This window comes from Portunus trituberculatus, chromosome 38 (assembly GCF_017591435.1).
Source record: "Portunus trituberculatus isolate SZX2019 chromosome 38, ASM1759143v1, whole genome shotgun sequence".
NCBI classification, from domain to species: domain Eukaryota; kingdom Metazoa; phylum Arthropoda; class Malacostraca; order Decapoda; family Portunidae; genus Portunus; species Portunus trituberculatus.
In genome coordinates this window covers 36069296-36094042 of record NC_059292.1, presented here as the reverse complement: position 1 = coordinate 36094042, position 24747 = coordinate 36069296, and the positions used below count along the sequence as shown (strand labels likewise).

The 24747-nt window shown below is 36.6% G+C and overlaps 2 protein-coding genes across 8 annotated transcripts in view; both read left to right on the top strand.

Annotated features, from left to right (window-relative positions):
* LOC123514736 (major facilitator superfamily domain-containing protein 6-like) overlaps positions 1-5146 on the top strand; it is a 10122-nt gene extending 4976 nt beyond the window's left edge. For all 3 annotated transcript variants that reach the window (XM_045272823.1, XM_045272822.1, XM_045272824.1), the window contains exons 5-8: positions 696-935; positions 1367-1513; positions 3058-4527; positions 4640-5146. In XM_045272823.1, coding sequence (XP_045128758.1) covers positions 696-935; positions 1367-1513; positions 3058-3233 — 563 coding nt within the window. In that variant the 3' untranslated portion in view covers positions 3234-4527; positions 4640-5146. The remainder of the gene's footprint in view (positions 1-695; positions 936-1366; positions 1514-3057; positions 4528-4639) is intronic.
* A 2048-nt stretch (positions 5147-7194) lies between these two features.
* LOC123514734 lies at positions 7195-23862 on the top strand. 5 transcript variants are annotated; one of them, XM_045272821.1, is made up of 7 exons: positions 7195-7216; positions 11989-13382; positions 14030-14232; positions 15746-15868; positions 17260-17490; positions 20690-20824; positions 22401-23862. In XM_045272821.1, exons 2-7 carry the CDS (start codon positions 11990-11992, stop codon positions 23796-23798), a joined length of 3483 nt encoding a protein of 1160 aa, XP_045128756.1. In that variant the 5' UTR covers positions 7195-7216; position 11989; the 3' UTR covers positions 23799-23862. The 5 variants fall into 5 exon arrangements, with proteins under 5 accessions (XP_045128756.1, XP_045128754.1, XP_045128753.1 ...); XM_045272819.1 differs by having other exon boundaries at positions 7215-7321; XM_045272818.1 differs by lacking the exon at positions 7195-7216 and adding an exon at positions 9123-9182.
* The last annotated feature ends 885 nt before the right edge of the window (positions 23863-24747 follow it).

Here is a 24747-nt window from a genome sequence, read left to right as displayed (position 1 = left end):
TGCGTCAATAGGAAGTACATATTTGTGTATGTAATTTAACGTAATCCTAATTATCACCTGATGGATTCGTGATCGTGAACTATAGCCTTCCCCATACAGCTTAGAGCTTCATTACTATTGCTGTCTGATGTACGTGTATGTAGATGAGGATGAGGTTCTCCACACACTAGTCACTATCTTTGCCTGTCAATGAGAGCCTTTATCACTCAAGCGTGTATAAACCTCAGTGGAAGGTGCTGACGTTACTTATGAAGTTGTGTGTGTGTGTGTGTGTGTGTGTGTGTGTGTGTGTGTGTGTGTGTGTGTGTGTGTGTGTGTGTGTGTGCGCGCGCGAGCACGGTCGTCACCCAGCCGGCCTTTCCCTATACAGAAAGAGCTCAGAGCTCATCTGACCGATCTTCGGGAAAGACTCAGACCACACCATACACCACACACCGGGATAGCAAAAGCCACAACTCCGTACCAATACTCGCTGCTACACATTTGCCTCGCCGCGCCTGGCCCATGTCGGTTGTGAGCCGAGTGTGTTAACCTCCACTATACACTGTGTGTGCATGCGTGCGTGTGTACATCTGCGCGCGCTATATATACGTACACAGTAATGTCACTGGAATAACACTGTCCCAGAGATGTGGTACCATTCGTCCGTGTTATCAGTGCGCCATTAAATACAAACCTACCAATTATTGTCACAGCGTTGGTGATCAAGAAGCTGGGCAGCGAGATCACCTTTGGCATCTCCCTGACGGCCATGGCAATCCGAGTGTTCCTGTACTCTACGGTGAGCAATCCATGGTTCTTCCCGCCCATTGAGCTGCTGCACGGGGCGTCCTTCGGGCTCTTCTACCCCAACATGATCGCCACCGCCAGCCAAATGTCCCCGCCTGGAGCCATGGCCACCGTGCAGGGAATAGTCAAAACCACCTTCATCACAGGTCAGAACCTTAACACTGTAATTTTCTTGTCAGGTCTTTCTTTTCAGCAGCTGTGTCTGAGTGTTGAGGGATTCACTCATTTACACTACAACGTCTTAAGAATCTGAACAAGTACAATACCTATTAATTCTCATGGAGCCATAAAACAATTGTCCTTTATATATATTGAGTATCGGTTTAAATTACGAAACGTTCAGTTCCAGACAGCTGTTTTTTCTTCCTTTTTTTTCAAATTTGATATATAAAAAGTATCCTTGACAAAAGAAAGCCTACGAAAAACGGCTCATTTACACACAAGAAGGCTAAAACAAAACTCATGTATCTTTAAATATCATTTGATTCTTGTTTACTTGTTTAATGTACACCTTTGCCGAAGGTAATGTGTAACACTGGCAAGATTTAGTGCACACACTGAAAGACGCGTCCCTCAGGTGTCTCGCTGGGGAGTCTGGTCGGGGGTCTGATGGTTTCTGCTGTTGGGGGATCCAACACCTTCTTCTATGTGGGTATCCTTGACGCAACCTACGTCGTGCTTTTCGGCATCGCCCATTACCTGCTGCGCGTTCACTGGACGCCAGGTAAGTCAGTGCCCTTTTGACATATTCACCACGGTGCTTCACTGTCAGGAGAATGGCAGAACAGGGAAAGCAAGTTAGATAGAGGGAGTTCTACATAATGTAGTTTTGTGCACGTTGGCTTCTCGCTATGTAAATCAATATCATGTGCCATGGAGATTGATTAATTGTTATTATTATTGTTTTTGTTATTATTATTATTATTATTATTATTATTATTATTATTATTATTATTATTATTATTATTATTATCATTACTACTACTACTACTACTACTACTACTACTACTACTACTACTACTACTACTACTACTACTACTACTACTACTACTACTATTACTACTACTATTACTACTACTACTATCATCATTATTATCATTAATATTATATACCTGTTTGTTGACGTGTGTATTTTTTTTTCACTCTTATCTTTAATTATAAATCAGTCCGTGACAAAATCCAACTCAGACCATCTCAAGATATTGTATAGCACCGTGATACTTGCTGACTGACAGAACAAGTCAGACTCAGATTTCCTCAAACGAAGCGATGAGTCATACACCAACATAACTTGTTTCATTTTGGTTTATGCCAGTACCTCATTTTTTTTTTTTTTTTTTTTTTTACGGTTTGAGCATTTACATTGATTCAAAGATATTGTCTCCCTTATTTTATAATGAATTTCTTTTATATCTGTTATTGAAATTCAAATTAGAAAAAACACAAGTGTTCTCAAATGGATAGCCTGATGCGCGCACATGCTGTGTTGTTTCTGTAGTAGTAGTAATAATACTAATTGTAGTAGTGGTAGTAGTAGTATAGTAGTAGTAGTAGTAATAGTAGTAGTAGTAGTAGTAGTAGTAGTAGTAGTGGTGGTAGTAGTAGTAGTGGTGGTAGTAGTAGTAGTAGTAGTATTTGTTGTTGTTGTTGTTGTTGTTGTTGCTGTTGTTGTATCAGAATTAAGGCGGTGTCACACTAGCACTTTTTCCGTCTACTTTTTCCGTCTTTTTCAGAAAATCGACAATATTTTGGCTGCGGCCTGTCACACACAAACGGTGTTTCGTCGTCACTTTCCGTCGTCACTTCCCGCCAACACAATGTAAACACAAACATGGAGGCCACGCTGCGGCAAAGATACGCTGCTCTGAACGTAATACTGTGTATTAAGAAACTCAGACGAGCTAAACAAGCCAAAAAGCGTGCATGGATGCGTTCATGGTTAGTGGTAGAACCAATGCACGTAGAAGCAGGTTGAGGAGACGCGGCAAGTCTTGTGGTCTTGGTCTTGGTATGTAAACAAAGGCGGAAAATTTGCAGACGGAAACAATCCCTATCGTCTGACAAATTCATGCGATAAGTTCATGCGGAACGGTGAAAAATCGACGGAAATCGCATTAATCGACGGAAAAAGTGCTAGTGTGACACCGCCTTTAGTAGTGACAGTTTTGCCACCACTATTGACATAGTGTGATTATTTGCATTGCCTTCATGCACCATTTATTCCTTCCTCCCTTTCCGTCTCACTTTTTCGGCGTTCCTTCTCCATAGGCGCTCCGGCGGACTACCATCCCCCCGGAACAGCTGAGACGGATTTAGACATGATACCGGAGGAGCAGAGGAGTGTGTGTGACCTCCAGGTGTGCACCCCTTGCCCAGACCTACCTGAGCTTGAGCACTCCGACCATTCAGAACACCACGAGGAGACCAAGCATGCTATGATTTAAGTTCCTCCATGTAGAGTGACGAAACTCGACGTGCCAATACCGAGGCACTGTAAAGCAACACAGCCTTTTAAGCGTACCGGGTATTCATATTGATGCGATCGAGGTGAGAGAAGGGAGACCACCCGGAACGACGACAGAGAAGTAGACGTTGAAGGAGTCAACAAAGTACGTGCAATGGAAATGAAATGCCATCTCAACAAAGGAAAGCGTGAAGAAACGGAATAAAGGGAAGTTGGAGGCATTGGCCATAACTGCCCGTGCCCTCTATGCTCATCTCCGTCCAGTTGTCCTTTCACTTTGTGGTGGATGTTGTCTGTTTCTGAACATTTTGTTCCGAAACAGACGAGTTGATGTTTCTTGTTCCATTTTTTATGCAGATGAGAGTTTTGTGAACTCATTCTCTTATCATCGTCATTAAATTTCTAACTATAATTTTTAAACTGAGTGATATATATAATCTTCGTGTGAATGAAATCGCTTTCAAGGAGTCTTAGAGAGATTTGTATGAGCTGTTCAATATAGTGAAAAATTTCTGTCGTGTGCTGCCTTCGTATTCGCCTAAGATGTTGCTGCTGGTGGGGGAATTTTTTTATTTATGTGTGTGATCTCTCCCTTCCTCTCTCCCTTTAAGTTCTGAGCAACAATCAGAGGTAAACTTAGACACGCGAACTTGCATCGGAACGTGTTTCATGGGAGATGCCTTGAAAGTGAACTTTAGAATGAATGGAAGTAGTACAAATTAAGTGAAGAATATTCGTGTGTTCATAAGTAAGGAAAATATGTACACGGCTTTTTTGGGTCTGAGACGGCACTAACATTGAATTTCAATATAGAGTTGCTCACTCCAGAAGCCAAAATCATCATGAATGTGCGTAGCTTTGAAAACACTGATGAACGACCTCACCAACTTTGTTGACAAGACATTATCACCAAACATTAACGGAAAGAAAAGATACTACTTGATATACAGATTAGATAGTACACATACAGAGTGATTGGCTAACTTTGCACCACCTCCTTGTGTATCAGCCTTACGAACCTGTTTATCTGCCCTTAATATGGTGTGCATGTTAGGAAATTTATATTCTACTGGGGTACAAAGACTACTTTTTGCGCTCATCGGTAGCCCGTGGTAACACCGTAAAAAAGAAACGTTAATAGCAGTAATGATATTGGGATCATTATAGTGTTGGTGAATCAGCGGTGAATTTACGGGTCCCCGGTGTGTGTGTGTGTGTGTGTGTGTGTGTGTGTGTGTGTGTGTGTGTGTGTGTGTGTGTGTGTGTGTGTGTGTGTATATATATATATATATATATATATATATATATATATATATATATATATATATATATATATATATAGATAGATAGATAGATAGATAGATAGATAGATAGATAGATAGATAGGTGTGTGTGTGTGTGTGTGTGTGTGTGTGTGTGTGTGTGTGTGTGTGTGTGTGTGTATATATATATATATATATATATATATATATATATATATATATATATATATATATATATATATATATACATATATATATAAACATCGTAGTATTGTGTTACTGCGTTTACTCGTCAATGCCAGGCGTGTGGGGTTGGGGGGGTGTTGCGCGTTTACACGCGCGACAGGTACTTATAACGTGCCGAAGATATCTTGTCCCAACATGATTATGGCTGTGAGGGGGTCATGATCCCCATCGTCACGAGACAGAGTGCAAACCTCACTGTGTTTTAAGTGTGTCATTTCGAGTCATGCAATGTAATATACTGTATTATTTCATATAATATATATTCTTACTATAGTTATGTTATTTACATCGTGTTTTGTAAGATCTGAAAAGGATTTATATATCATCAAGATCATGACACTGTATACTCCTTTGTTATACGAAATCTAATAAAAAATATACTGGATAATGTCAAATACAAAATGCTTCCATGGGCTGTAGTGAGCAGCAGGCATCAGGTTTGTAAGTACTGTATACTGTGGGAAGAAACGCACTCCCCGCCCAATGAATGCTCTTATAAATGCGAGTATAGTTCTTCCGCACTGTCCACTGAAACAAATGGAGAAGAGACTGGGAATCTCTTCCTCCTGATCCTTATTATTATTATCATTATTATTATTATTATTAGTAGTAGTAGTAGTAGTAGTAGTAGTATTGTAGTAGTATCATCATTGATATATAAAAGCATGCCGTCTTGCCTTGGTTAACCTCCCATATGAGTAGCAAAGATCAAAGCTCAAAAAGAAATAGATCTATAGACACCCGCTGCATTCTTGGGGTCGTTAAGGAAGCGTATAAAAGAGTTTAGCAAAGATCATGTTCTTAAGGTAGATTAAAGAGATTGGACTCAAGGACGGAACTGTGTTGGCCTCCACATCGAGTCATTATGATAGGCATATACAGTAGATACGTGAGGACATCAACAGAACAGGTGGTAGGTTGTGTAGGTCTTGTTTATCTTTTCGCCCCTAGTCGATCGTGTTTCAACCTGTGGTATGTCTGGCATGGCATTATCACTGGCCGGGTGTGGCTCACAATCCCACTTGTCATAACACGCAATAGAATGACAAGATGAATTAAAATCAATATGAATTGGCCAACATAGTGATTCGTTGGTGTGGTAATTTAGCAGGTTATGTAAGATTAGTCATGCCATGAACATTATTTTAAGCTCATTTTAGTACTTGCAGTATCCGTGAATAATTTTTAGAGTGTGTGTGTGTGTGTGTGAGTGAGTGAGTGCACGAAATGCTGTAAGAAAATTAAGCAATCTAGCTGAAGTTCCGAGTTGAAAAGTGACACGTTAACACAGAAGGAGACACGTGTTCCTGACATTGCCCTCTGTGGCCGTATGATGCAGAACTGAAGTAATAATGGTGCTTGGAATCACATCCTCATTTTGTTTGTTTACTGTTTATTTATTCATCTTATTTATTAATGTATTTATCTAACTTTTATTATTCTTATTTCACTTATTTATTTATTTATTTATCTATTCATTTATTATATTTCACTTAGTTTTTTACCTTACGTCCATAAACATGAGCTAAATATAGCTTTGAGGACTTTAAATTTTGCTCATGCTACATACATAATTGCCTTCATCAAAAAAATATATGCAAATTTTGCAGTTTTTTTTATTTATTTATTTATTTGTATTTATTTATTTATTTTTATTATGGCCTATAGCATCTGTAGGCATACATGAAGAGTATATTTTGGAAGCGCTGTTCAGCTTTCGCCCATTGGTGGCGCAGGCAATTTTATATATAGTGGTACCCATATTAGGGCCCATATCACCACCCAAGGGTATCTTCGGTGTAACCATCTAGAACCTAGGTATCATGGTGACTTGTGTAACTTTAAACCACTCGACAAATGGCATAGCTTCAAACCTGTACGTGGTGGGATTCGAACCTACGCGTGGACGTCTGCCGGATCCCACGCTCACCACCTTATCCACTACGCCTTGCAGTATCATAACCTTGGCTACTTGTACTATGTATTATTCTCTCCTCATATTAAATTTTCTTTGATGCATACAATGATTCATAATATATCACTGAGGTAAAGTTACTCTGACACAAAGTGTGTGAATTAACGAGACGTGCTCGTCAATTTTCAAAGTTTATCTTGCTTCTGAGATCATACTTACCAATGATTCGAAAAGTTTTTTTAACTCGTTAGTTCTCACTCTTTCATCGTCGCTTATTCTTTTCTTGAAGTTCCCCTCGCTGTCTTATTTTTCTGCCGTGTATCCTCACTATGAAGACAACAATCTTATAACAGTAACAGGACACAATTTAAAAGTATCCTTGCCATGAAGAGTATAGTTACCAGGGAGAGATTGTGTTAACGATCGCTTTGTATTCTGCTTGTTGAGACCTCGGTGTCGTTTCACCATGGTCGTTTTCAACACTGTGAGTCCATCTAAAATTATTATGTAGTTTGTATAGTTCATCACAGCATTGTACTGGTAAGTAGGGCAGTGCTGAGATCGAGACTCGATGCAGGGTTGGACCATGATTGAACGGTGCTTGTCATGAAGTCGTAAGAATTGTAACAATAGTCTATTTTCAAGGTAAAAACATGCCTATCTGTCCTTCTGGTCTTTCCATTCCATATTTTCGCGCAAATTCATAGTTATGTCATGTTCATTTTTCCTTAGTTTATTCTCATTCTCTTTGTCAGTGTTCATGATTGCCTTTTGTTTAGAGTGATTCTGTCGCTTCTATAACCTCTTCATTTTTAGTAACAGGCTTGGAATACACAATAGTATTCTACAATGTGTTTTTCTTCTTTTCATTAATTTGTTTGATGAAGTGGTCGTCTTCTTCTAACCTCCGCTTTTCATCGCTGGATAAAAAAAAATGTAAAATCCTCCTTCCCTTCAGTGTGGACTTTGTTTACATTCCTGCCTGCCATCTAGCTAAACCACTTTCTTCTATCTTTTTCTTCATCTCTCTGTGTCCTTCTCCATTCCTCAAGATCCCTCCTTTTCCATATATCCATTTTCCTCCTCCATGAAGACCTGCTAGAGTTTTTCCTCTCTACGTGTTTCACCCTCTTATATTCATCGATTCCTCCTACCTTCAAAAAACTCAACTTTCCCTTAATTATCCTAGCCCTCTCTAAACGTGTTCTCTAAATTATAGTCTCTCTAAATTATATAGCTTCCACTGCTGTGCTGCGTGAAGCATATCTAATCCCACCTACTTATATATAGCTACGGTATCCTGTGTCTTATCTAATATCTTGCTAAATCATCCTCCCGGTAGTGGGTAATTTTAGACTACTTATGCACACAGTATGGTACTGCCATTCCCTTCCATAGACTTTTACCTACCTCATACTTGTTGATGTAGCGTCCTACGCCCTGCCTACTTTATCATACCCAGGTGTTCTCTTCCTGGTTTTCCCTTCATTTATCTTTTTTTATTTTATGTTTATTATCTAATTTAATTTGTTTATTTATTATTATTATTTTTTATTTATCTATCTTTTTATTTATTGATTATTATTATTATTATTATTATTATTATTTATTTATTTATGTATTTATTTATTTCTATTCATTATTTTTATTTATTTATTTATTATTATTATTATTTTTTTTACCTCCAAATCCTTATTTGTTAACCTCTAGTTCCATGTAAGTGTACCTATCCATCCACCACCTTCAATATATAGGTAGGTACTGTTCCCTAATACCCACTGTCCCTGCACCTCACTGTTGAACTCCATTACCTTGCATTTCCTGTCACTGCACATCGCTCCAGTCCATAATTATATGCTAGTTATCTGCAATAACTCGATGCTCCATGTCCTGTTTCCTTTCTGTTATTAATGTTATATTTCATCACCCTGTGAACCTAATCCTGTTATAGTAATTCTTCTATGTAGATATTAAATGAGGTTGGTGACACACGTACTACATCCCTGACGCGCTCCAATATTGGTTCTCATTCAACCTGTTATGTTTCCTATCGTGAACTTCACCTTATGTTCCTCATACATCTTCCTGCCTACTCCCCCTTTCCAAGTAATATCAAGTTTGTGTATGTCTATCCTATCGTAAGCCTTTTCTATATCTAAGAAAACCAAGTAAAGTTAAAAATAATATTGCGGCTCTTGAGGAGGTTCGGCTGTTGGGTAAGTTTAATTTGCCAATAGCTAGATTATTGTAACAATTTTTTTTTTTTTTTTTTTCAATCTGCAGGATATATTTTAGCATAGAATTACTGATGCAACAACAACTTTCGTCCTATTAAAGCATGTATTTCTAACCCAACCTTCTTTATAAACTTGTAAGAAGCTATCGAGTAACGTCAACTTAGAATCGAAGCCAATAAACGAACTCTGCGTGGTGTGTTTTGGCACAGGGCCTTCCGTCACTTATAGTGTAGCACGCACGTGGGATCGAGCCAATAAGTCTAGCTGAGGTGACCATAGTGAAAGTCTTAATTCCACTACGTGAGAGATGTATTAACCATTTAGGTCGCTACAACAGTGAATTCGGGCCCTGAGTCATTACATGTGTGAGTTATCGTAAAGCAGATGAAGACACACATTGAACAGCTGTCATTGTCACTGTTCCTTATAGTGCATTCTTCCTGCCTGCAACGGCATTTGTCTAGAATCACTACTAACTCGCTTTTTTTCATGTAGTGCCTGATTGGCTAGATCCCCTCATGCTAAGCATAAGGAACACCATATTTATGTGTTGTAGATTAATGATAACGCCGGCAGCTAATGTTTAAAAGATATTCCTCTATCGGCAGTGTTATTTACAATAGTAATTACATTAAGTTTAGTTTAGCACTAGCAATAACACTCATTCGCATTAGATTTTTTTTTTTTACTTCTATTCATTTATTGATATTTTTTTATTAATTTTTTTCTTCGTCTAATTCTTACAACCTGCTGGCTTCGTCTTTTGCTGCTATCACCTTACTACTTCTGTCATTGTCATTCCCTTCTGTACTCCATTATTTTAAGTTGTTCTTCCATATCTGGTGTCTCCAATCATTGATCCCTTCTCTGAATTCTTAATCCTCACTAGAAGTTTTTTGTGTGTTCATCATGTTGAAGACATCATGCAGCCCTGTCTCACTCCTTCATTGTTTTCCTTCCTGCCTCCTAACATGAAGTTAACTTTATTACCCTTGTACACGTTCCTGATCACCTATACCACTCTATCTGGTAAATTTAATCTTTCACCATACTCTCACTTCAGGATGAAACAGTTTTTTGGTAATTTTGACCTGTTTTATAAATTAAACTGCATTAATTGCAAATCAATACTTTTTATATTCTCTCCTTTCCCTTCCCCCAAAACATGGTCTATCCCCTCAGAAAGCACAGTGTTACGATGGAAATGAAAAAAAAGATAAATACAAAACTGATCAAAATGCACTAGAGAAAATAGTTTTGTTATTGCAAAGTACCACAAAAGTAACAGTCCAATATTTTGACTGTTACTGCTGTGAAGAATGCTTGCCACCACCGCTAGTCACTGCTGCCTATGCCAACCTATTGAAACTTATTTATTTAACCAAAACTAACTTAAAGCTAACTTGAAGCTAACCTAACCTAACCTAGTTGAGACAAAATACATTTCTGATACATCTTTCTCAGAACTAATTAACTTTATCTAACCCAATTAAACTCATGGAATAAAAAGCAAATTAGTCTAACCTGACTAGTAATGTTGAGAAATTTACATGTAGCTAGTTGTTAACTTATTTCTCTTCATAAGATATGGCAATACAATAAAAAAGTTGAGGCAACACCCTACCCATTCTGACATCTTCCATAAACTGATTCAATTCCGGTCCACAAACTGCTCTGAGTGGCTATATTTATTATCTCTTATTTTTATTGGTCAGTGGCTGCATGCCTAAACAAAAGAACCAATCGCCGTGAATTATTTCATGTATACACAAATAATATGACAATATGTACACATGAAGGAACACACCTAACAGTATTCCTCGGTGCACATGTGTCGCAGCACTTAAACTCATTCTTCCCCAAAAATGGTAAATCTTTAAAAATTTTTGTCAACATTATAAACAATTTGGGATGGATATGTGTGGGTTCATATTACTCAGAATGAGAAGTTCTACATTATGAGAAGGGTAAGAAAAGCCATGTTGATTATGGTGAAAGACTAAAGATATCTTCTATCCTCTATCCTCTATTTCTGCATATATGAAGATTTTTCAAATTATGCAAGGGATATGTTGGTGAAGTGATCATGTCAACTAAAAATCACATAAAGGGAACATTATTATTTACTGAACTTTTTTAACAGACAAGGTTAACCCAATACCAAGTCTGGAGAACTGCACTCAGCTGACATTAAGTTGATGATACACCATTTTGGCGGTACACATAGGGAACACCTGGTGACACCTGCTGGGGCCATATTCTATATAGTTATCATCAGGTCTCACAGAAATTTTTGACCATCATTCCACTGAGCCTCTTATGGCTCACAGTTAGTGAACTTTAAATGTATAGAAAGAAATATGTTCTTGACATAATTTTCTTTTATCTTAATTATTTTGACATCATATTACTACTTTTAGGAATAGTTAGACAATGTAATATCCAAACAAAAGAAACGTGATAAATGAGAGGTTACGCCCAACACATGCAGACCATGCGGAACAAGGCTAATTTGAGTTTTGGGAAAACTAGTCGTACCTCTCCCAAAGGTTATTTATGATAATACATTGCATTAAAGAAGGACATTATTAGTCATCTATACTGATATTTATCATTGTATTAATGATAAAAACTGTTCCCATAATGTTAACAAGAAGTTCAGACAGTCATTGGGTCATTGGGTTAACCTTGTCTTAGCTCTTGTGACTATATCACAAGGTTAGAACCTGTCATAGATGGACTTATGTCTAAGATGCACCATTTTGTCTTGCTAAGATCACATCATTAGCTATAATGGTTTGTAGAATATGGTCCGGTGTCTGCATCACAGTACTGAACCAGTCGTGCAACTTGATTTTCTTGACATAATGCTTAAATATGAAAAAAAATAGCTAGGTTTTTTTTACCTCATGTTATTCCAAAATCACTTATTCTAAACATTCATGAATCAAGAAATCCTTGTATATCTGTGGTATTACTGACATTTTTTACAAATGTATTATATATGTATGATATATTTTTTGCTTGTCTAAAATTACTACTACAGCTGAAGCAATTTTTTTTTTCCTTTCAAAGAATGAAGAGCTCTGAAGAACTGGATGACATGGACAAAGACAGTGAATTTGACAGTGAAGCCGAAGATATAGAGTTCCGACTGTATCAGCAGTTGTATTTTGAAGCAAATCCAGATGGAACTGAAGCTGACACTGAGAGAAGGTCACCTATAGAGGAACAACATGAAGGGGAGGTCAACCCCAACAAGACCCATGATGAGCAGATTGCACAGCTTGATGGTTGCCAATTGGACATGCTAGAAATGAAGAGTTTGACTTCTCCACACAAAATGCCAACAATTGCCTTTCAAAATCATGAAACTCAAAGTTCCCAGTTTGACAATTGCATTTATATAAATACTGAGGAAGGTACAGAGGTTGCACTGACAGATTATACTGCTAATATAGATTTGGGAAATACCGAAGAATGTTCTATTGGACAAAAGGGAAAAGTAAATAATAATTGTGATCCTGTAGTTCCTTTTAGTGATGGTATTCCTTTCGTAAAGGAAAATGAAATATCCTTGCAGTCAGCAAGGGAAAGACTGTCTAGCACCTGTAGTGATGGCAGTATCCGTGGTAGTGTTCCTCTTGATGCACTGTATTGTACCTTGGTGACATCTGAGGAGGAAGATGATACAATTGATAGCAGATTGATCCTGAAAAATATAGAGACAGATGATCAAGAGAGAATTAAAGAAAAGTCCAACAAAAGGAAAAGAGGAAATATTTCATGTTCAGATGATGAAGAAGATTCGAGATGTAATAACCTTATGAGTATTGCATCAAAGAACATTGTGAATGAAGGTGATGTACAACAGCTGGAAGACAGCAATTCAGAAGATGATATACATGTACTTCCTCCGCCAAAACAAAGAAATCCTGAAGTATTAACTTTGGAATCAAGTTCTGACAGTGAAGAAAAAGTAAGAATAAGAAATGGAACTTGTATAAAATCAAACAATAATAAATATCGGAAAATTGAGAAGCCTCCCTCTTCATCTCTCAAAGCCATAAATGAAGAAGGAAATTCAAGAAGTGTGCATCAGATTTCAGGGATTCGAGGCGAGCTTGGAAAGAAGGAAAGAGATGTAGCAGCTGGATCAGAATCAGACAGTTGTGATGTTGATATGCCAGAAGCTACAAAAGGCACAGATTTGACATTGAATATTGATAAAAGGCTTACAGGCTGGATTAAAACTATAACAAAGGATGCACCAACAAATAAGAGGAAAATTGACGTAACAAAAAATCCACAAAACAAGAGAAATTGTTCCTCTGTTGACTTCACCAAAGGGCGACCTGATACAAAAACAAAGCCGTCGTGTGAAAAGTGGACGCAGAGCATGGCAAATTTTTATGACTCTGATGTTTCTGATGAATTTGATGTGTCAGAAATTCATCATCAACAATCAGGTAAGTCTGGTGGTACTTAAAGAAAGCAGTTTACTTGAATCTATCTGTAGTGTGAACAAGTGGTGATACATGGAAAGTTTGTCTGGTTTTGAGAAGGAATGAATTTTATTTATTGAAACTTGTACATTAATATTAGGTATCTCCCATAAACTGGAAGGAAATAGTTTTCATTGAGTAGGAATCTTATTTTTGTAGAAAAGAGCTATTTGAAATAGTGTTCTAAATTGAGGTTTTATTGTACAGCTATTAATTCTTTAAGTTCTTCATTTCTTTATATTAGAATAGTAGTATAATCATCATCTTTATTTCACTGGTTTAGTTATTTAGTTTTATTCATTCATTTACTTATTTTTTATTTGCCTACTTTGTATCTACATTCCACTTCGTTTATTTATTTATTTATTTATTTATTTTTTTTTTTTTTATTTATTTATTTATTTTTTTTTTTTTTTTTTTTCCCTTCTTCTTTTTTAATGTAAGGTTGGCTTTGATCAAGATTTGTGAAGCTGGAAATGGAGCAGTAAATATTTTCATGGTGGGCTGCATCGTAGCATACTTCTTTCTCAAGTGAATTTTTATGGTCTTTCATTCATTCAAGAATTGAATAATTTGTAAAGCCAGTGACTACACATGAACAATTTTTTCAGGTTCACCAGCAGATTGGCCTCTCATTGCTGCTGATTACCAAATTACTCGAAAAAGAAGGTACTATAATGTAACTGAAAGGTGTAGACGTTGTAGAGAACAAGGACACCCAATCAGCAAATGTCCTCGAGTTCCAGTGTGCCACCTTTGTTCTAGCACAAATCATTGTTATCGGAGTAAATGCCCTGAAAACTGCTGTTTTAAAGTAAGCATGCAAGGTTTGTAACGTTGTAATTCACTGAATAGTTCATGTAATGCACTGAGAAGTACATATTGAGTTTAGAAATATTATTGGTATATGTAAGTGTTACATTTGCAATGATATATATTCCTTAACCTTAACTGTGTTTTCTGGTTGTTTTAAACTATGGTGGTAAGCCAAATAATGGTATACACAGCCTTATAGATAATGTGCATTACCTATACCAGGAGAGTAGATGAATACTTTGGAAGCTAATGAGTGAAGTATGAATTTGGTTAAAGGTTATCATAATGAATATTAAAAAGGAGTGTTAAGAGATTGAAATTTTGAAATAATTATAATAATGATAATAATACAGTGGTACCTTGGATACAAGTTTAATTCTGTGACGGAGCTCATATCTCATAAACCTTATATCTCAAAAAAAAAATTTCTTATTGAAATGCATTGAAATGCCATTAATCTGTTTTGCCCTCTCCAAAAAGACCACCCCTATTTTTTTTTTATTTATTTATTTATTTATTTTATTTATTTATTTTTTTTTTTCAGGTAAGAAAAAGGTACCTATTTATAAATAATGATTATTGCACAGAAACATAATAAAACAACAAAAGATAGAATGAATAGATAAACTACTTTTACAAAGTTATCTGTGAGGGTGCATTCCATGGGACATTACCCTACCACATTCCCAACCCTCTCTAGGGACTGTCAATCAGCTGGAGTGTACAAATATAGCCACCCACGGAAGGCTGGCTGCTCCAATAATCACAGAAGAGCTTGATGTCAATTCTGTAAACATTATTCGTTGAATAAATGAAGAGAGAAAGAGAGAGAGAGAGAGACAGACAGACAGACAGACAGACAGACAGACTAGAGGCCACACCACTGTAGCAGGCATAGAGGTTTGTTTACATTTTTCCCACCCCTCTGTGATAAGCATTGGTGGAGGAGGTATGTGGAGTTGGAGAAATTTGTTTTGCCTTTTCAGTTATGTACACATGCATACTTTATCAATGCATGAAAATATATGAAATGACAGCAAAAGTTTATTTAGTGTTTTTACCTTGGAGACACATGTTGGAGGGAGGAAGGAAAGGATGCAGGCACCATTCACACAAACAATAAATATAAATTTAAATTGCACTTTCTTTAGACAATGAAAAAGGTCTGTAAATAGTGTGAAAATGATAATAGAACAATCACAGTGCATGAGATCCACAGGGAACTCGGAGATACTAGCTCAGCTGAGGCTGGACCGATGATCACTGAGCCGCCGACTATAGTGACAACATCCCCAAGTGTGACTCATATCTCAAAATGAAAATATGACCAAATCATACCTCGTATTGTAAAAACTCGTATCTCGGGCAGCTCGTATCTCAAGGTACCACTGTACATGAAATTGTAATGTTAGTCATAATGATGATTATATATATGTCTCCATAAAGCTAAGCCAAGTGGTAACACTTCACATCCACACCATTAGTCTTTAATATATAAACTTGTGTTTCAGTGTGGTGGGGAGCCTCACTACTTCTGCCCTATTATGGATCTGTCACGTACCTGCCACTTATGCAGTTATCCAGGCCATCAAAAAGACCTTTGTCCTGATCTTTGGAGACGATTTCATCTGACTGTAAGATTTTCTCTTCCTTCTGACTTGTTTAATTAGAATTGATACATTAATGGCTTAAGAGTTAACTTTCAAAAACATTTTAAAAACATTGGAATACTTTTCATGACTAGTCTTTAATTTAAGTTCAGTTTCTATCTATGATTAAATTGCTTTTTCTATTCAACATAAGAACCTAAGAAATTTAAGGAACCTACAAAAGCCATTGGGCCTACACATGGCAGTTCTTGTGTGAACGAAATTACCTAAATTCACCCTCTTCTTCATCCATGAATTTGTCTAACTCAATAAGTTTGTAAGGCATGACTTTCCCTTCATTAAGCCATGTTGAGGGTGATTAATTAAGTTTAGTCTAGATCAGAGGTTCCCATTTTTAGCTTATCCACTCTGAATGATGTTTTCATTCTTTTATTGACTTCATAACATTCTAGCTTGTAATTCATTGAGGAAAAAAAGACCAATACCAAAATCAGTATTATCTCTGGGCTTATTAACAGAAATAGTTGACATGTAGCATGATTAAAAAAAAAAAAATCACATGAAATAAAATGTTCAAGATTTTTTTTTTTTTTTTTTTTTTTTTTTTTTCTTTCTTTCCTCACCTCGGTCGCCTACTGGTCACCCAGCCAGTCTTCCCCATTATGGAGCGAGCTCAGAGCTCATAGACCGATTTTCAGGTAGGACTGAGACCACATCACACACAACACACACCGGGAAAGCGAGGCCACAACCCCTTGAGTTACATCCCATACCTATTTACTGCTAGGTGAACAGGGGCCACACATTAAGAGGCTTGCCCATTTGCCTCGCTGCTTCCCGGGACTCAACTGAGTCGAGCGTGCTAACCACTACTATATGCGGTGTGTGTGTGTGTAATTCACCTCGGTTCCCTGCTGGTCACCCAGCCAGTCTTCTCCATTACGGAGCGAGCTCAGACCTCATAGACCGATCTTCGGGTAGGACTGAGACCACAACACACACTCCACACACCGGGAAAGCGAGGCCACAACCCCTCAAGTTACATCCTGTACCTATTTACTGCTAGGTGAACAGGGCCACACATTAAGAGGCTTGCCCATTTGCCTCGCCGCTTACCAGGACTCGAACCTGGCCCTCTCGATTGTGAGTCGAGCGTGCTAACCACTACACTACGCGGTGTGTGTGTGTGTGTGTATGTGTGTGTGTGTGTTTTAAATGCTAAACATAAGATAGATATTGCTACATTTTGCAGAAACCTTATTATTCTGAGAGCATAGTCTTAAGGCACTTTGTAATTGAGATTTATTGTACCAGTTTTAAAATATTTATTTTATTCTGCATTTGCAAATGAATCAGTGTTATTAATGATAGTGATATTGCCATGGTAAAATTGATACTTAATTCTTCTCCTTCAGACCAATGGATTGAGGGCTAAGACTCCCATAGGATGCCTTCCGAGACCATTAGGGGAGCGATACTGTTACTGCTGTAGCAGACAGGGTCACTACGGCCATGAATGTCCTGTTAGGTTTCAGAACAGATCATATGTAAACGTGTCTCAGTCTGTTGTTAGCTATGGCTGTCCTGTTACCTTGTTTGGTGGCAATTTTGCAGTCAATGTTGAAGGAGCACCATCACCTTCACTTGTAAGTATTAATATTTTGTAGATTATACTTTTTTTCAATATTTAAAGGAAAAGCATCTTACAGAAGTGCATTTCAGATAAAAATCTTTATTCCTTTCGCTATCCATTAGTTCATTATGTCTATTTAACTTCCAAAGTGGAGCACATTGTCTCTCTATCCCTTCATGGAGATCTCCATTCTTGGAGACTGCAATGTTCATCACCAGCTTTGACTTTGCTCTCCCTTTACTAACCATCATTGTGAACTAGCCTTCATCTTTGCTATCTTCCATTACCTAGAGCAACTGGTGCAACACTTTACTCATATTCCTGACCATCTTGAAGTTATGCCCAACATTCTTGACATTTTCCTTACCTCTAATCCTCTTACTTATGCTGTTACTCTAACTTACCCATTGGATTCTTCCAATCACAATCTCATATCTGTAGCTTGTCCTATTTTTCTAATCCCTCCTCAGGTACTATGTTGATTTTCCCTGGAATGATCACTGTTTCCATGTCAGAGCCCCATCTCTGTATGGTGGCATACATTCCTCACTCTTTCTCAATCTAAACCTTCCAAACCTTGGTTTTGCACTGCCAGTTTTTGCACTATACATGATAGTGAGTACCTACAAAAGATACTTGAATCTTCCATCCCCTGTATCTCATGTGCTTTATATATCTGCTTGTAATAATGCCAAATCTGTTCTTCAACTTGTCAACTTCATTAACAGAAAATATCAAAATCTTTCAAAATCCATCTCCCCTTGAAACTTCTGGCATCTGGCCAAAAACTTCTCCAATAACTCTTTTCTTCATCTTTTCCCTCCTTTCATCCTGATGGCACCACTGCCATCACATCTGTCTTTAAAACTGAACTCTTCTCTCAAATCTTTACTATTAACTCTACCTTGGATGATTCTTGGCTTGTCCCTCCCTCTCCTCCTCCTGACTGTTTCATGCCTTCAATTAAAATTCTTTGCAGTGATGTTTTCATACCCTACCTGGCCTAAACCCTTGGAGGATTATGGGTTTCTCCCTATTGCATCGTATTGTTTTAAAAAGCTGTGCCTTCCTGTTTGCATTTTGCCTGTCCAAACTCTTCCAACTCTGTTTATCGACTTCTACCTTTCCTTTTTGCTTGCATTCAGCCTGTTTCTAAAAAAGGATGACTGCTCTAATCCCTCAAACTACCACCCTATAGCTCTAATCTTCTGCTTGTCTGAAGTCTGAATCTATCATTCTTAAACATGTCATTTCACAATCTTCTATCTTATTGCTAGTATGGCTTCCGTCAAGATTGCTCTTCTGGTGATCTGGTTTTCCTTATTGAGTCATGGTCTTCTCTTTTATAGATTTTGGTGAGACTTTTGCTGTTGCCTTAGACATATCAAGATCTTTTGCTGCAGGCTGACACAAAGCTTTGATCTCAAAACTACTCTCCTATAGGTTTTATCCTCTCTGCAACACATCTGAAGTTTCCTCTCTAACCATTCTATTGCTGTTGTGGTAGATGGCCAGTGTTCTCCTAAACTTGCTAATAGTGGTGTTTTTCAGGGTTCACCCACTCACCTCATATTATTCATCAAGGATCTTCTAAACCAAACTTCTTTCCCTATCCACTCCTACACTGATGATACCACTGTATGCTATCCATATCTTTTCAGAGATGACTAACCCTTCAGAAAGTTAACAATTCCTGAAGGGATGCCACAGAATGCCTGACTTTTAATCTTCTAAGATTTCTGATTGGGGCTGAGAAAAACAAGAAAACTGAGTAGTGTTCAATGACTCAAAAACTCAATTTTTTCATCTATAAACTCAACACAACGTTCCAGACAACTATCCCCTCTTCCTCAGTGACACTTAACTGTCTCCTACTACACTGAATAACCTCTATCTACCCTTAACTCATAATCTAAACTGGCAAGTTCACATCTCATCTCTTGCTAAAACAGCTTCTATGAAGTTAGGCGTTCTGAGGCATCTCTGACAGTTTTTCTCACCTCCGAACTGCTAACTCTGTACGAGGGCCTTATCCACCCACGTATGGAGTACTCTTTACATGTAGAGGTTCCTCTCACACAGTTATTAGATAGTGTGGAATTGCTTTTCATCTTATTAACTCTTCTCCTCTGACTGACTCTATTCAACCTCTTTCTCACTTCTGGAATGTTGCATCTCTTGCTATCATCTACCGTTATTTTTATGCTGACTCTAATCTTGCTAATTGCATCCCTCTCCTCCTGAAGCCTTGCTGAGCAAGGATTTCTTCTTTCTCTCACTTCTATATTGTCATACTCTCTAAAACAAGAGTTAACCAGTACTTTCAATCATTCATATCTTTCTCTGGTAAACTCTGAAACTCCCTACCTCCTTCTGCATTTCCAACTCCCTTTAACTTGACCTCATTTAAGAGGGAGGTTTCAAGACATTTATCTCTTTTTCTTTATGATTTTTTTTTTTTTTTTTTTTTTTTTTTGCCAGTTTTCCCCTCTTACATATACATATATATATATATATATATATATATATATATATATATATATATATATATATATATATATATATATATATATATATATATATGTATTAGAGCAAAAGAGAGAGATAATTAATTTGTATACTCATATCCTCTTGAGGATTTATAACTATGTAGACAAAATGCTTAAACTATTAGACATTACTTAGGACTAAACTTAAAATTTATCCTAATCCCAAGTTACCCTGTGAGGAGAGAATTAATCCACATCTGCACTTACCAAGTATAATACTACATATACATGCTTCCCCTAATCATAGCCTGATTATAGGACTGTTTATATTGCAGCTTATTCAAAGAGATGATCATTTTACTGTGTTGGCATTTCCCATTTTCCTGTGGTTTATTTTATTCTTCATATATGGCTCAACAATTTAAGATTTCCCTATTTCCATTGTTTACCATCCCATACATTTATTTATTTATCTTCAGTTATATACACTTTTTTGCCATCCCATACATTTATTTATTTATCTTTAGTCATATCCACACTCATTGTTCTTATTTATTATTAAGTTAACTTCTATATTTTTTCATATAACTTTTGCAGTATCACACATGTAACCATCTCATTCCATTCATTAGCTGCTCTTTTCTGCATAAGAACTGGATCCTTGTATCTTGTAAGTATACTTCATTAAAACATTGGTCATATTGTCTACTAATATATTTACAGAATGAAGATGTGACGTCAATGCATATCAAATTGAGGGATGTTGGAAGAATAATAGGGAAGAAAGGAGCAATGGTGCAGTCAATCATGAAGGATTCTGGTGCTCATGTTGAAGTTGTCCATGAGGGAAAGCCTCAGGTATACATTTAATTCTTTTCTCACTCTTCTTTTTTATTTAACTTTATTTAACAAGGTAGAACTCTGTTGGGTTACAACGAGATTTCGGCAGTTAAAATTTGATTCTCTTTAGCCTTTGTGCTTAATCACAAAGTTCATTAAAAAAAGTATCTCACCACCCTACTTGTGAGAGCCATACTAGCAGGAAATTTGGGGACCAAACTTTAATCTTGGAGCTTCACATCATCACACTATTTATACAGTTACCAACACTTGCCATTTGGAACTGGATTAGCATGTGTAGGTTTATAGCAGGTGGAATTTATTTGAAATGGTAGGTTGCAACCCAAACCTGCTTACAGTAATACATAAATTCTCTTAATTTCATCCATTATCACATGTGAGGAGGTTAATGATGTTATGAAATTAGATTGAAAGAACTTTCGTAATGCAAATATGCAGAGATTGCATTATCTAAGAAGGCTTAAAGATATTCGAAGGAGAATACTACTACAGCTCAACACATTATTTTGTATTAAAAGAATCCAAATTAATGATAATTATCTGCATTATTTTACGTCAGCAAAGCAATTCAGGTCTCTTAAAAAAGAGAGAGAGAGAGAGAGAGAGATTCAGATGCAGATTCAGATTCAGATTTTTTTTTATCATCCACCAAAGTGGTTATTATGCAAATTACAATTAACAATCTGTAATTACAATAAACACATGAATTACAGTTGTTTCAAATGCGTGATTTCTATAGTTATGACATATGGCTACATAAAAATATAAACTAAAGCAAAGTAAACAAAGGGAAATAAATAAAATAAACTACAGTAAAATCCCAAGTTTAACTTAGACATTCTCTTTTAAAAGAAATTCCTTAAGTCAAACTTTAAAAATGTTAAGAAAGGGTGCCTGTGTGATGGTGTGGGGGAGAGCATTCCACAGCTTGACTCATAGCACAGAAGTGTGCCTGTCTCCACAGTGAGTGTTAGTGCATGGCACATACAGACTGTCTCTGTTGATGCCGCTGGTGACAACTCGTCTAGTACTTAATGATAAAAAAAACATTTTAGATGAAATCCTTGTAAAACTTTCAAAATAGTTACTTCTGCATCAAATATATGTTTCTGCTTTAATCTTAGCCATTTGAGTTTCTTGAAAGATGGTGATATATGGTCGTATTTTTTTACTCTTCCCATTGCTACCCTTGCTGCAAAGTTTTGCAGTATCTGCAAACTTGATATTACCACATCACTTGTAGACCCCTCCCTATCCCAATACAATATTCAGTTAAGATTAAGATGAGTGTCTATACAACAATGACTGGTTTGTTTGATCTAAACTGTCATTACCCATAGCTTTTTATTTACCTCATTAATATGAACATCAAAAAGCATAAAACTGTCAATGTAGAGTAAGTTTTATACATGTTTTCTTGGGTGTATGATGTTGCCATTGAAATTTATTGGAGAGAGAGGGGGTGGGAGGGTAGGAGGGGGGAGCTCCCCCTCTCCTCCCTCTTCCTTCCCTTCCCTCTCTTTATCTAGACAACAATAATGCAAGGTTCCACTAATTCAAAATGATTTTTCAGGTATTGCTGTTTGGCCCTTCAGAAGCACGACTCAAGGCTCAAGATATTATAAAAGTTCTTTTAGGAATCAGGAAAAGCATAAATAATGAAGTTACTAAAGCTTTAAATAACAGCAGTAGTTGCCATTATTTGGGAAATTATGTTTGTGACAATGTTGCCATGGATGTAGGTAATAGTCAGAATATTTGGAATGGGCAATTTTCTTCCCATACTGACAGAAAAAAAGGTCTTATTCTGGGTAACATTAAAGTGTTCATGAAAAACATACACACCAAGAAGCATATAAATTTATCTCCTGCTATAAAGAAGCTGAAAAAATTCAAGTCGAGGAAGGAATCTACTCCTTCTGAACAGCTCTCTGAAATTGAAAAGAAATACTTGAATTTAGTTGCAATGAATGCTTTAGCAAATTCAGACTATGGAAATAGTGATGAAATACAAGAAAAGCTAACTGCTTTGCTGAACTTAGTGGAGTCCCACCCATCTAGTACCATTTCAGAAGACCTCTGTGCTCAACTTACAAACACTGTGCAGCCCTTTCTCAACCCTTCACTTGAAAAACTAGATGAATTATTACAATATGCTCATAAGAACAATCTTGTCTTCCTAAAGCATAGGAGAATATTAAAAAATTATCAAAATGTAAAGAAAGGAAAAGCCAAGAAATCAAAAAAATTCAAAGATGTAAGGAAAGAAAAAGGCAAGGATGATAAAAAAATCAAACCTGTAAAGAAAATAAAAGGCAACGTAAAGAAAATCAAACCAGTAAAGAAAGAAAAAGGTGAGAATGACAAAGAAATCAAACCTGTAGAGAAAGAAAAAGGTGAGAATGACAAAGGAATCAAACCTGTCAAGAAAAAAGGAGGCAAAAAGATAAAAAAAATCAAACCTGTAGAGAAAGAAAAAGGCGAGAATGACAAAGAAATCAAACCTGTTAAGAAAAAAGAAGGCAAAAAGGTAAAAAAGATCAAACCAGTAGAGAAAGAAAAAGGCGAGAATGACAAAGAAATCAACGCGGTAAAGAAAGAAAAAGTTAAGAATGCCCCAAAACTCAACCCTGTTAAGAAAGGAAAAATTAAAAATGCCTCAAAAATCAATGGTGTAAAGAAAGGAAAAACCAAGAATGTCACAAAAATCAAAGGTGTAAAGAAAGAAAAAGCCAAGATTGACAAAGAAATTAACACTGTAAAGAAAGCAAAAGCCAAGAATGACAAAGGAATTAAAGCTGTAAAGAAAGAAAAAGCCAAGAATGACAAAGGAATTAAAGCTGTAAAGAAAGAAAAAGCCAAGGCTGAAAGTGCCAGTAAGGTTAAAAAGAATCCGAAGAAGAATAAAAAAATGGCATTCAAAAGAGCTATAGTCATGAAGAAAACCAAACCAAAGAACGCAGTGAATTAAAGTATGAGATAAAAACACTATTGTTAAAAGATTATAGATATTTATAATGAATTATAAAGCTCAAGAATTTTGTTTCAATGACATAAATAATAATAAGCAAATATAAGGAGGACAGTTAAATATCATCATTAGGTGCAGCAGTTAACAACAGTGTGGGAGAATGATGACATGTATTAAGGGTTATATTGAAGGAACAGGATGCTAGGAAGTGTAGTGGAAGATCTGAAAGATTTGACACTCAAAAACAATATGAAATAACTGTTTATAATTATAAAGAGGTGAAGGCAGGGATAAGTAAAACTGTACAGATGATGCTAAAATGGGAAGATCTCATTCGAGAAAGTGAAAGCTATGTGGATGCTTTGATGTAGCTAGCAGCATAAATTTGGTACATATTACATCAAGCTGAGAGCAATATCTGACAGAACCACACAGTGGGGACAGGAAATACCCCCTAAGATGAGGAATGGCTGGGACACTTTGTATGCCTGATATGTAGTGTATTTTATCATGCCATTATGTTCCAGTCTTGGTTGGAACATATGAGTTGGAGGTAACTATTGTAGCTTTTTTTCTTTAATAGGGAGGAAGGAAAGGCTAATAGATATGAAAGGTAAGTGGTACATCAAGGGCAAAGAATAATTGAAGTGTCTATCAATTTAATTTAGGAAGTGTTTGAAATAAAACACTTTCAAGGAGGATTGGCATTTGAAGGAAACTTTGATATTGAATTAACAGAGACTTGGTTAGATATGCCAAGAAAAACCTTTAATCCACAGGTAAATATCGTTACACACACTGAGAAAGGTATGAATGAATGAGAGTACTGGTTAACTATAATTTGTTAATTTGTATTAGGGTTGGACAGAGAAGTGGTGAGAGAAAAAAGAAAGCTTTGTGCAGTGAGGCCAAAGGAGGAGAAGAGATGTTCAGTTTGCATGAAAATAGT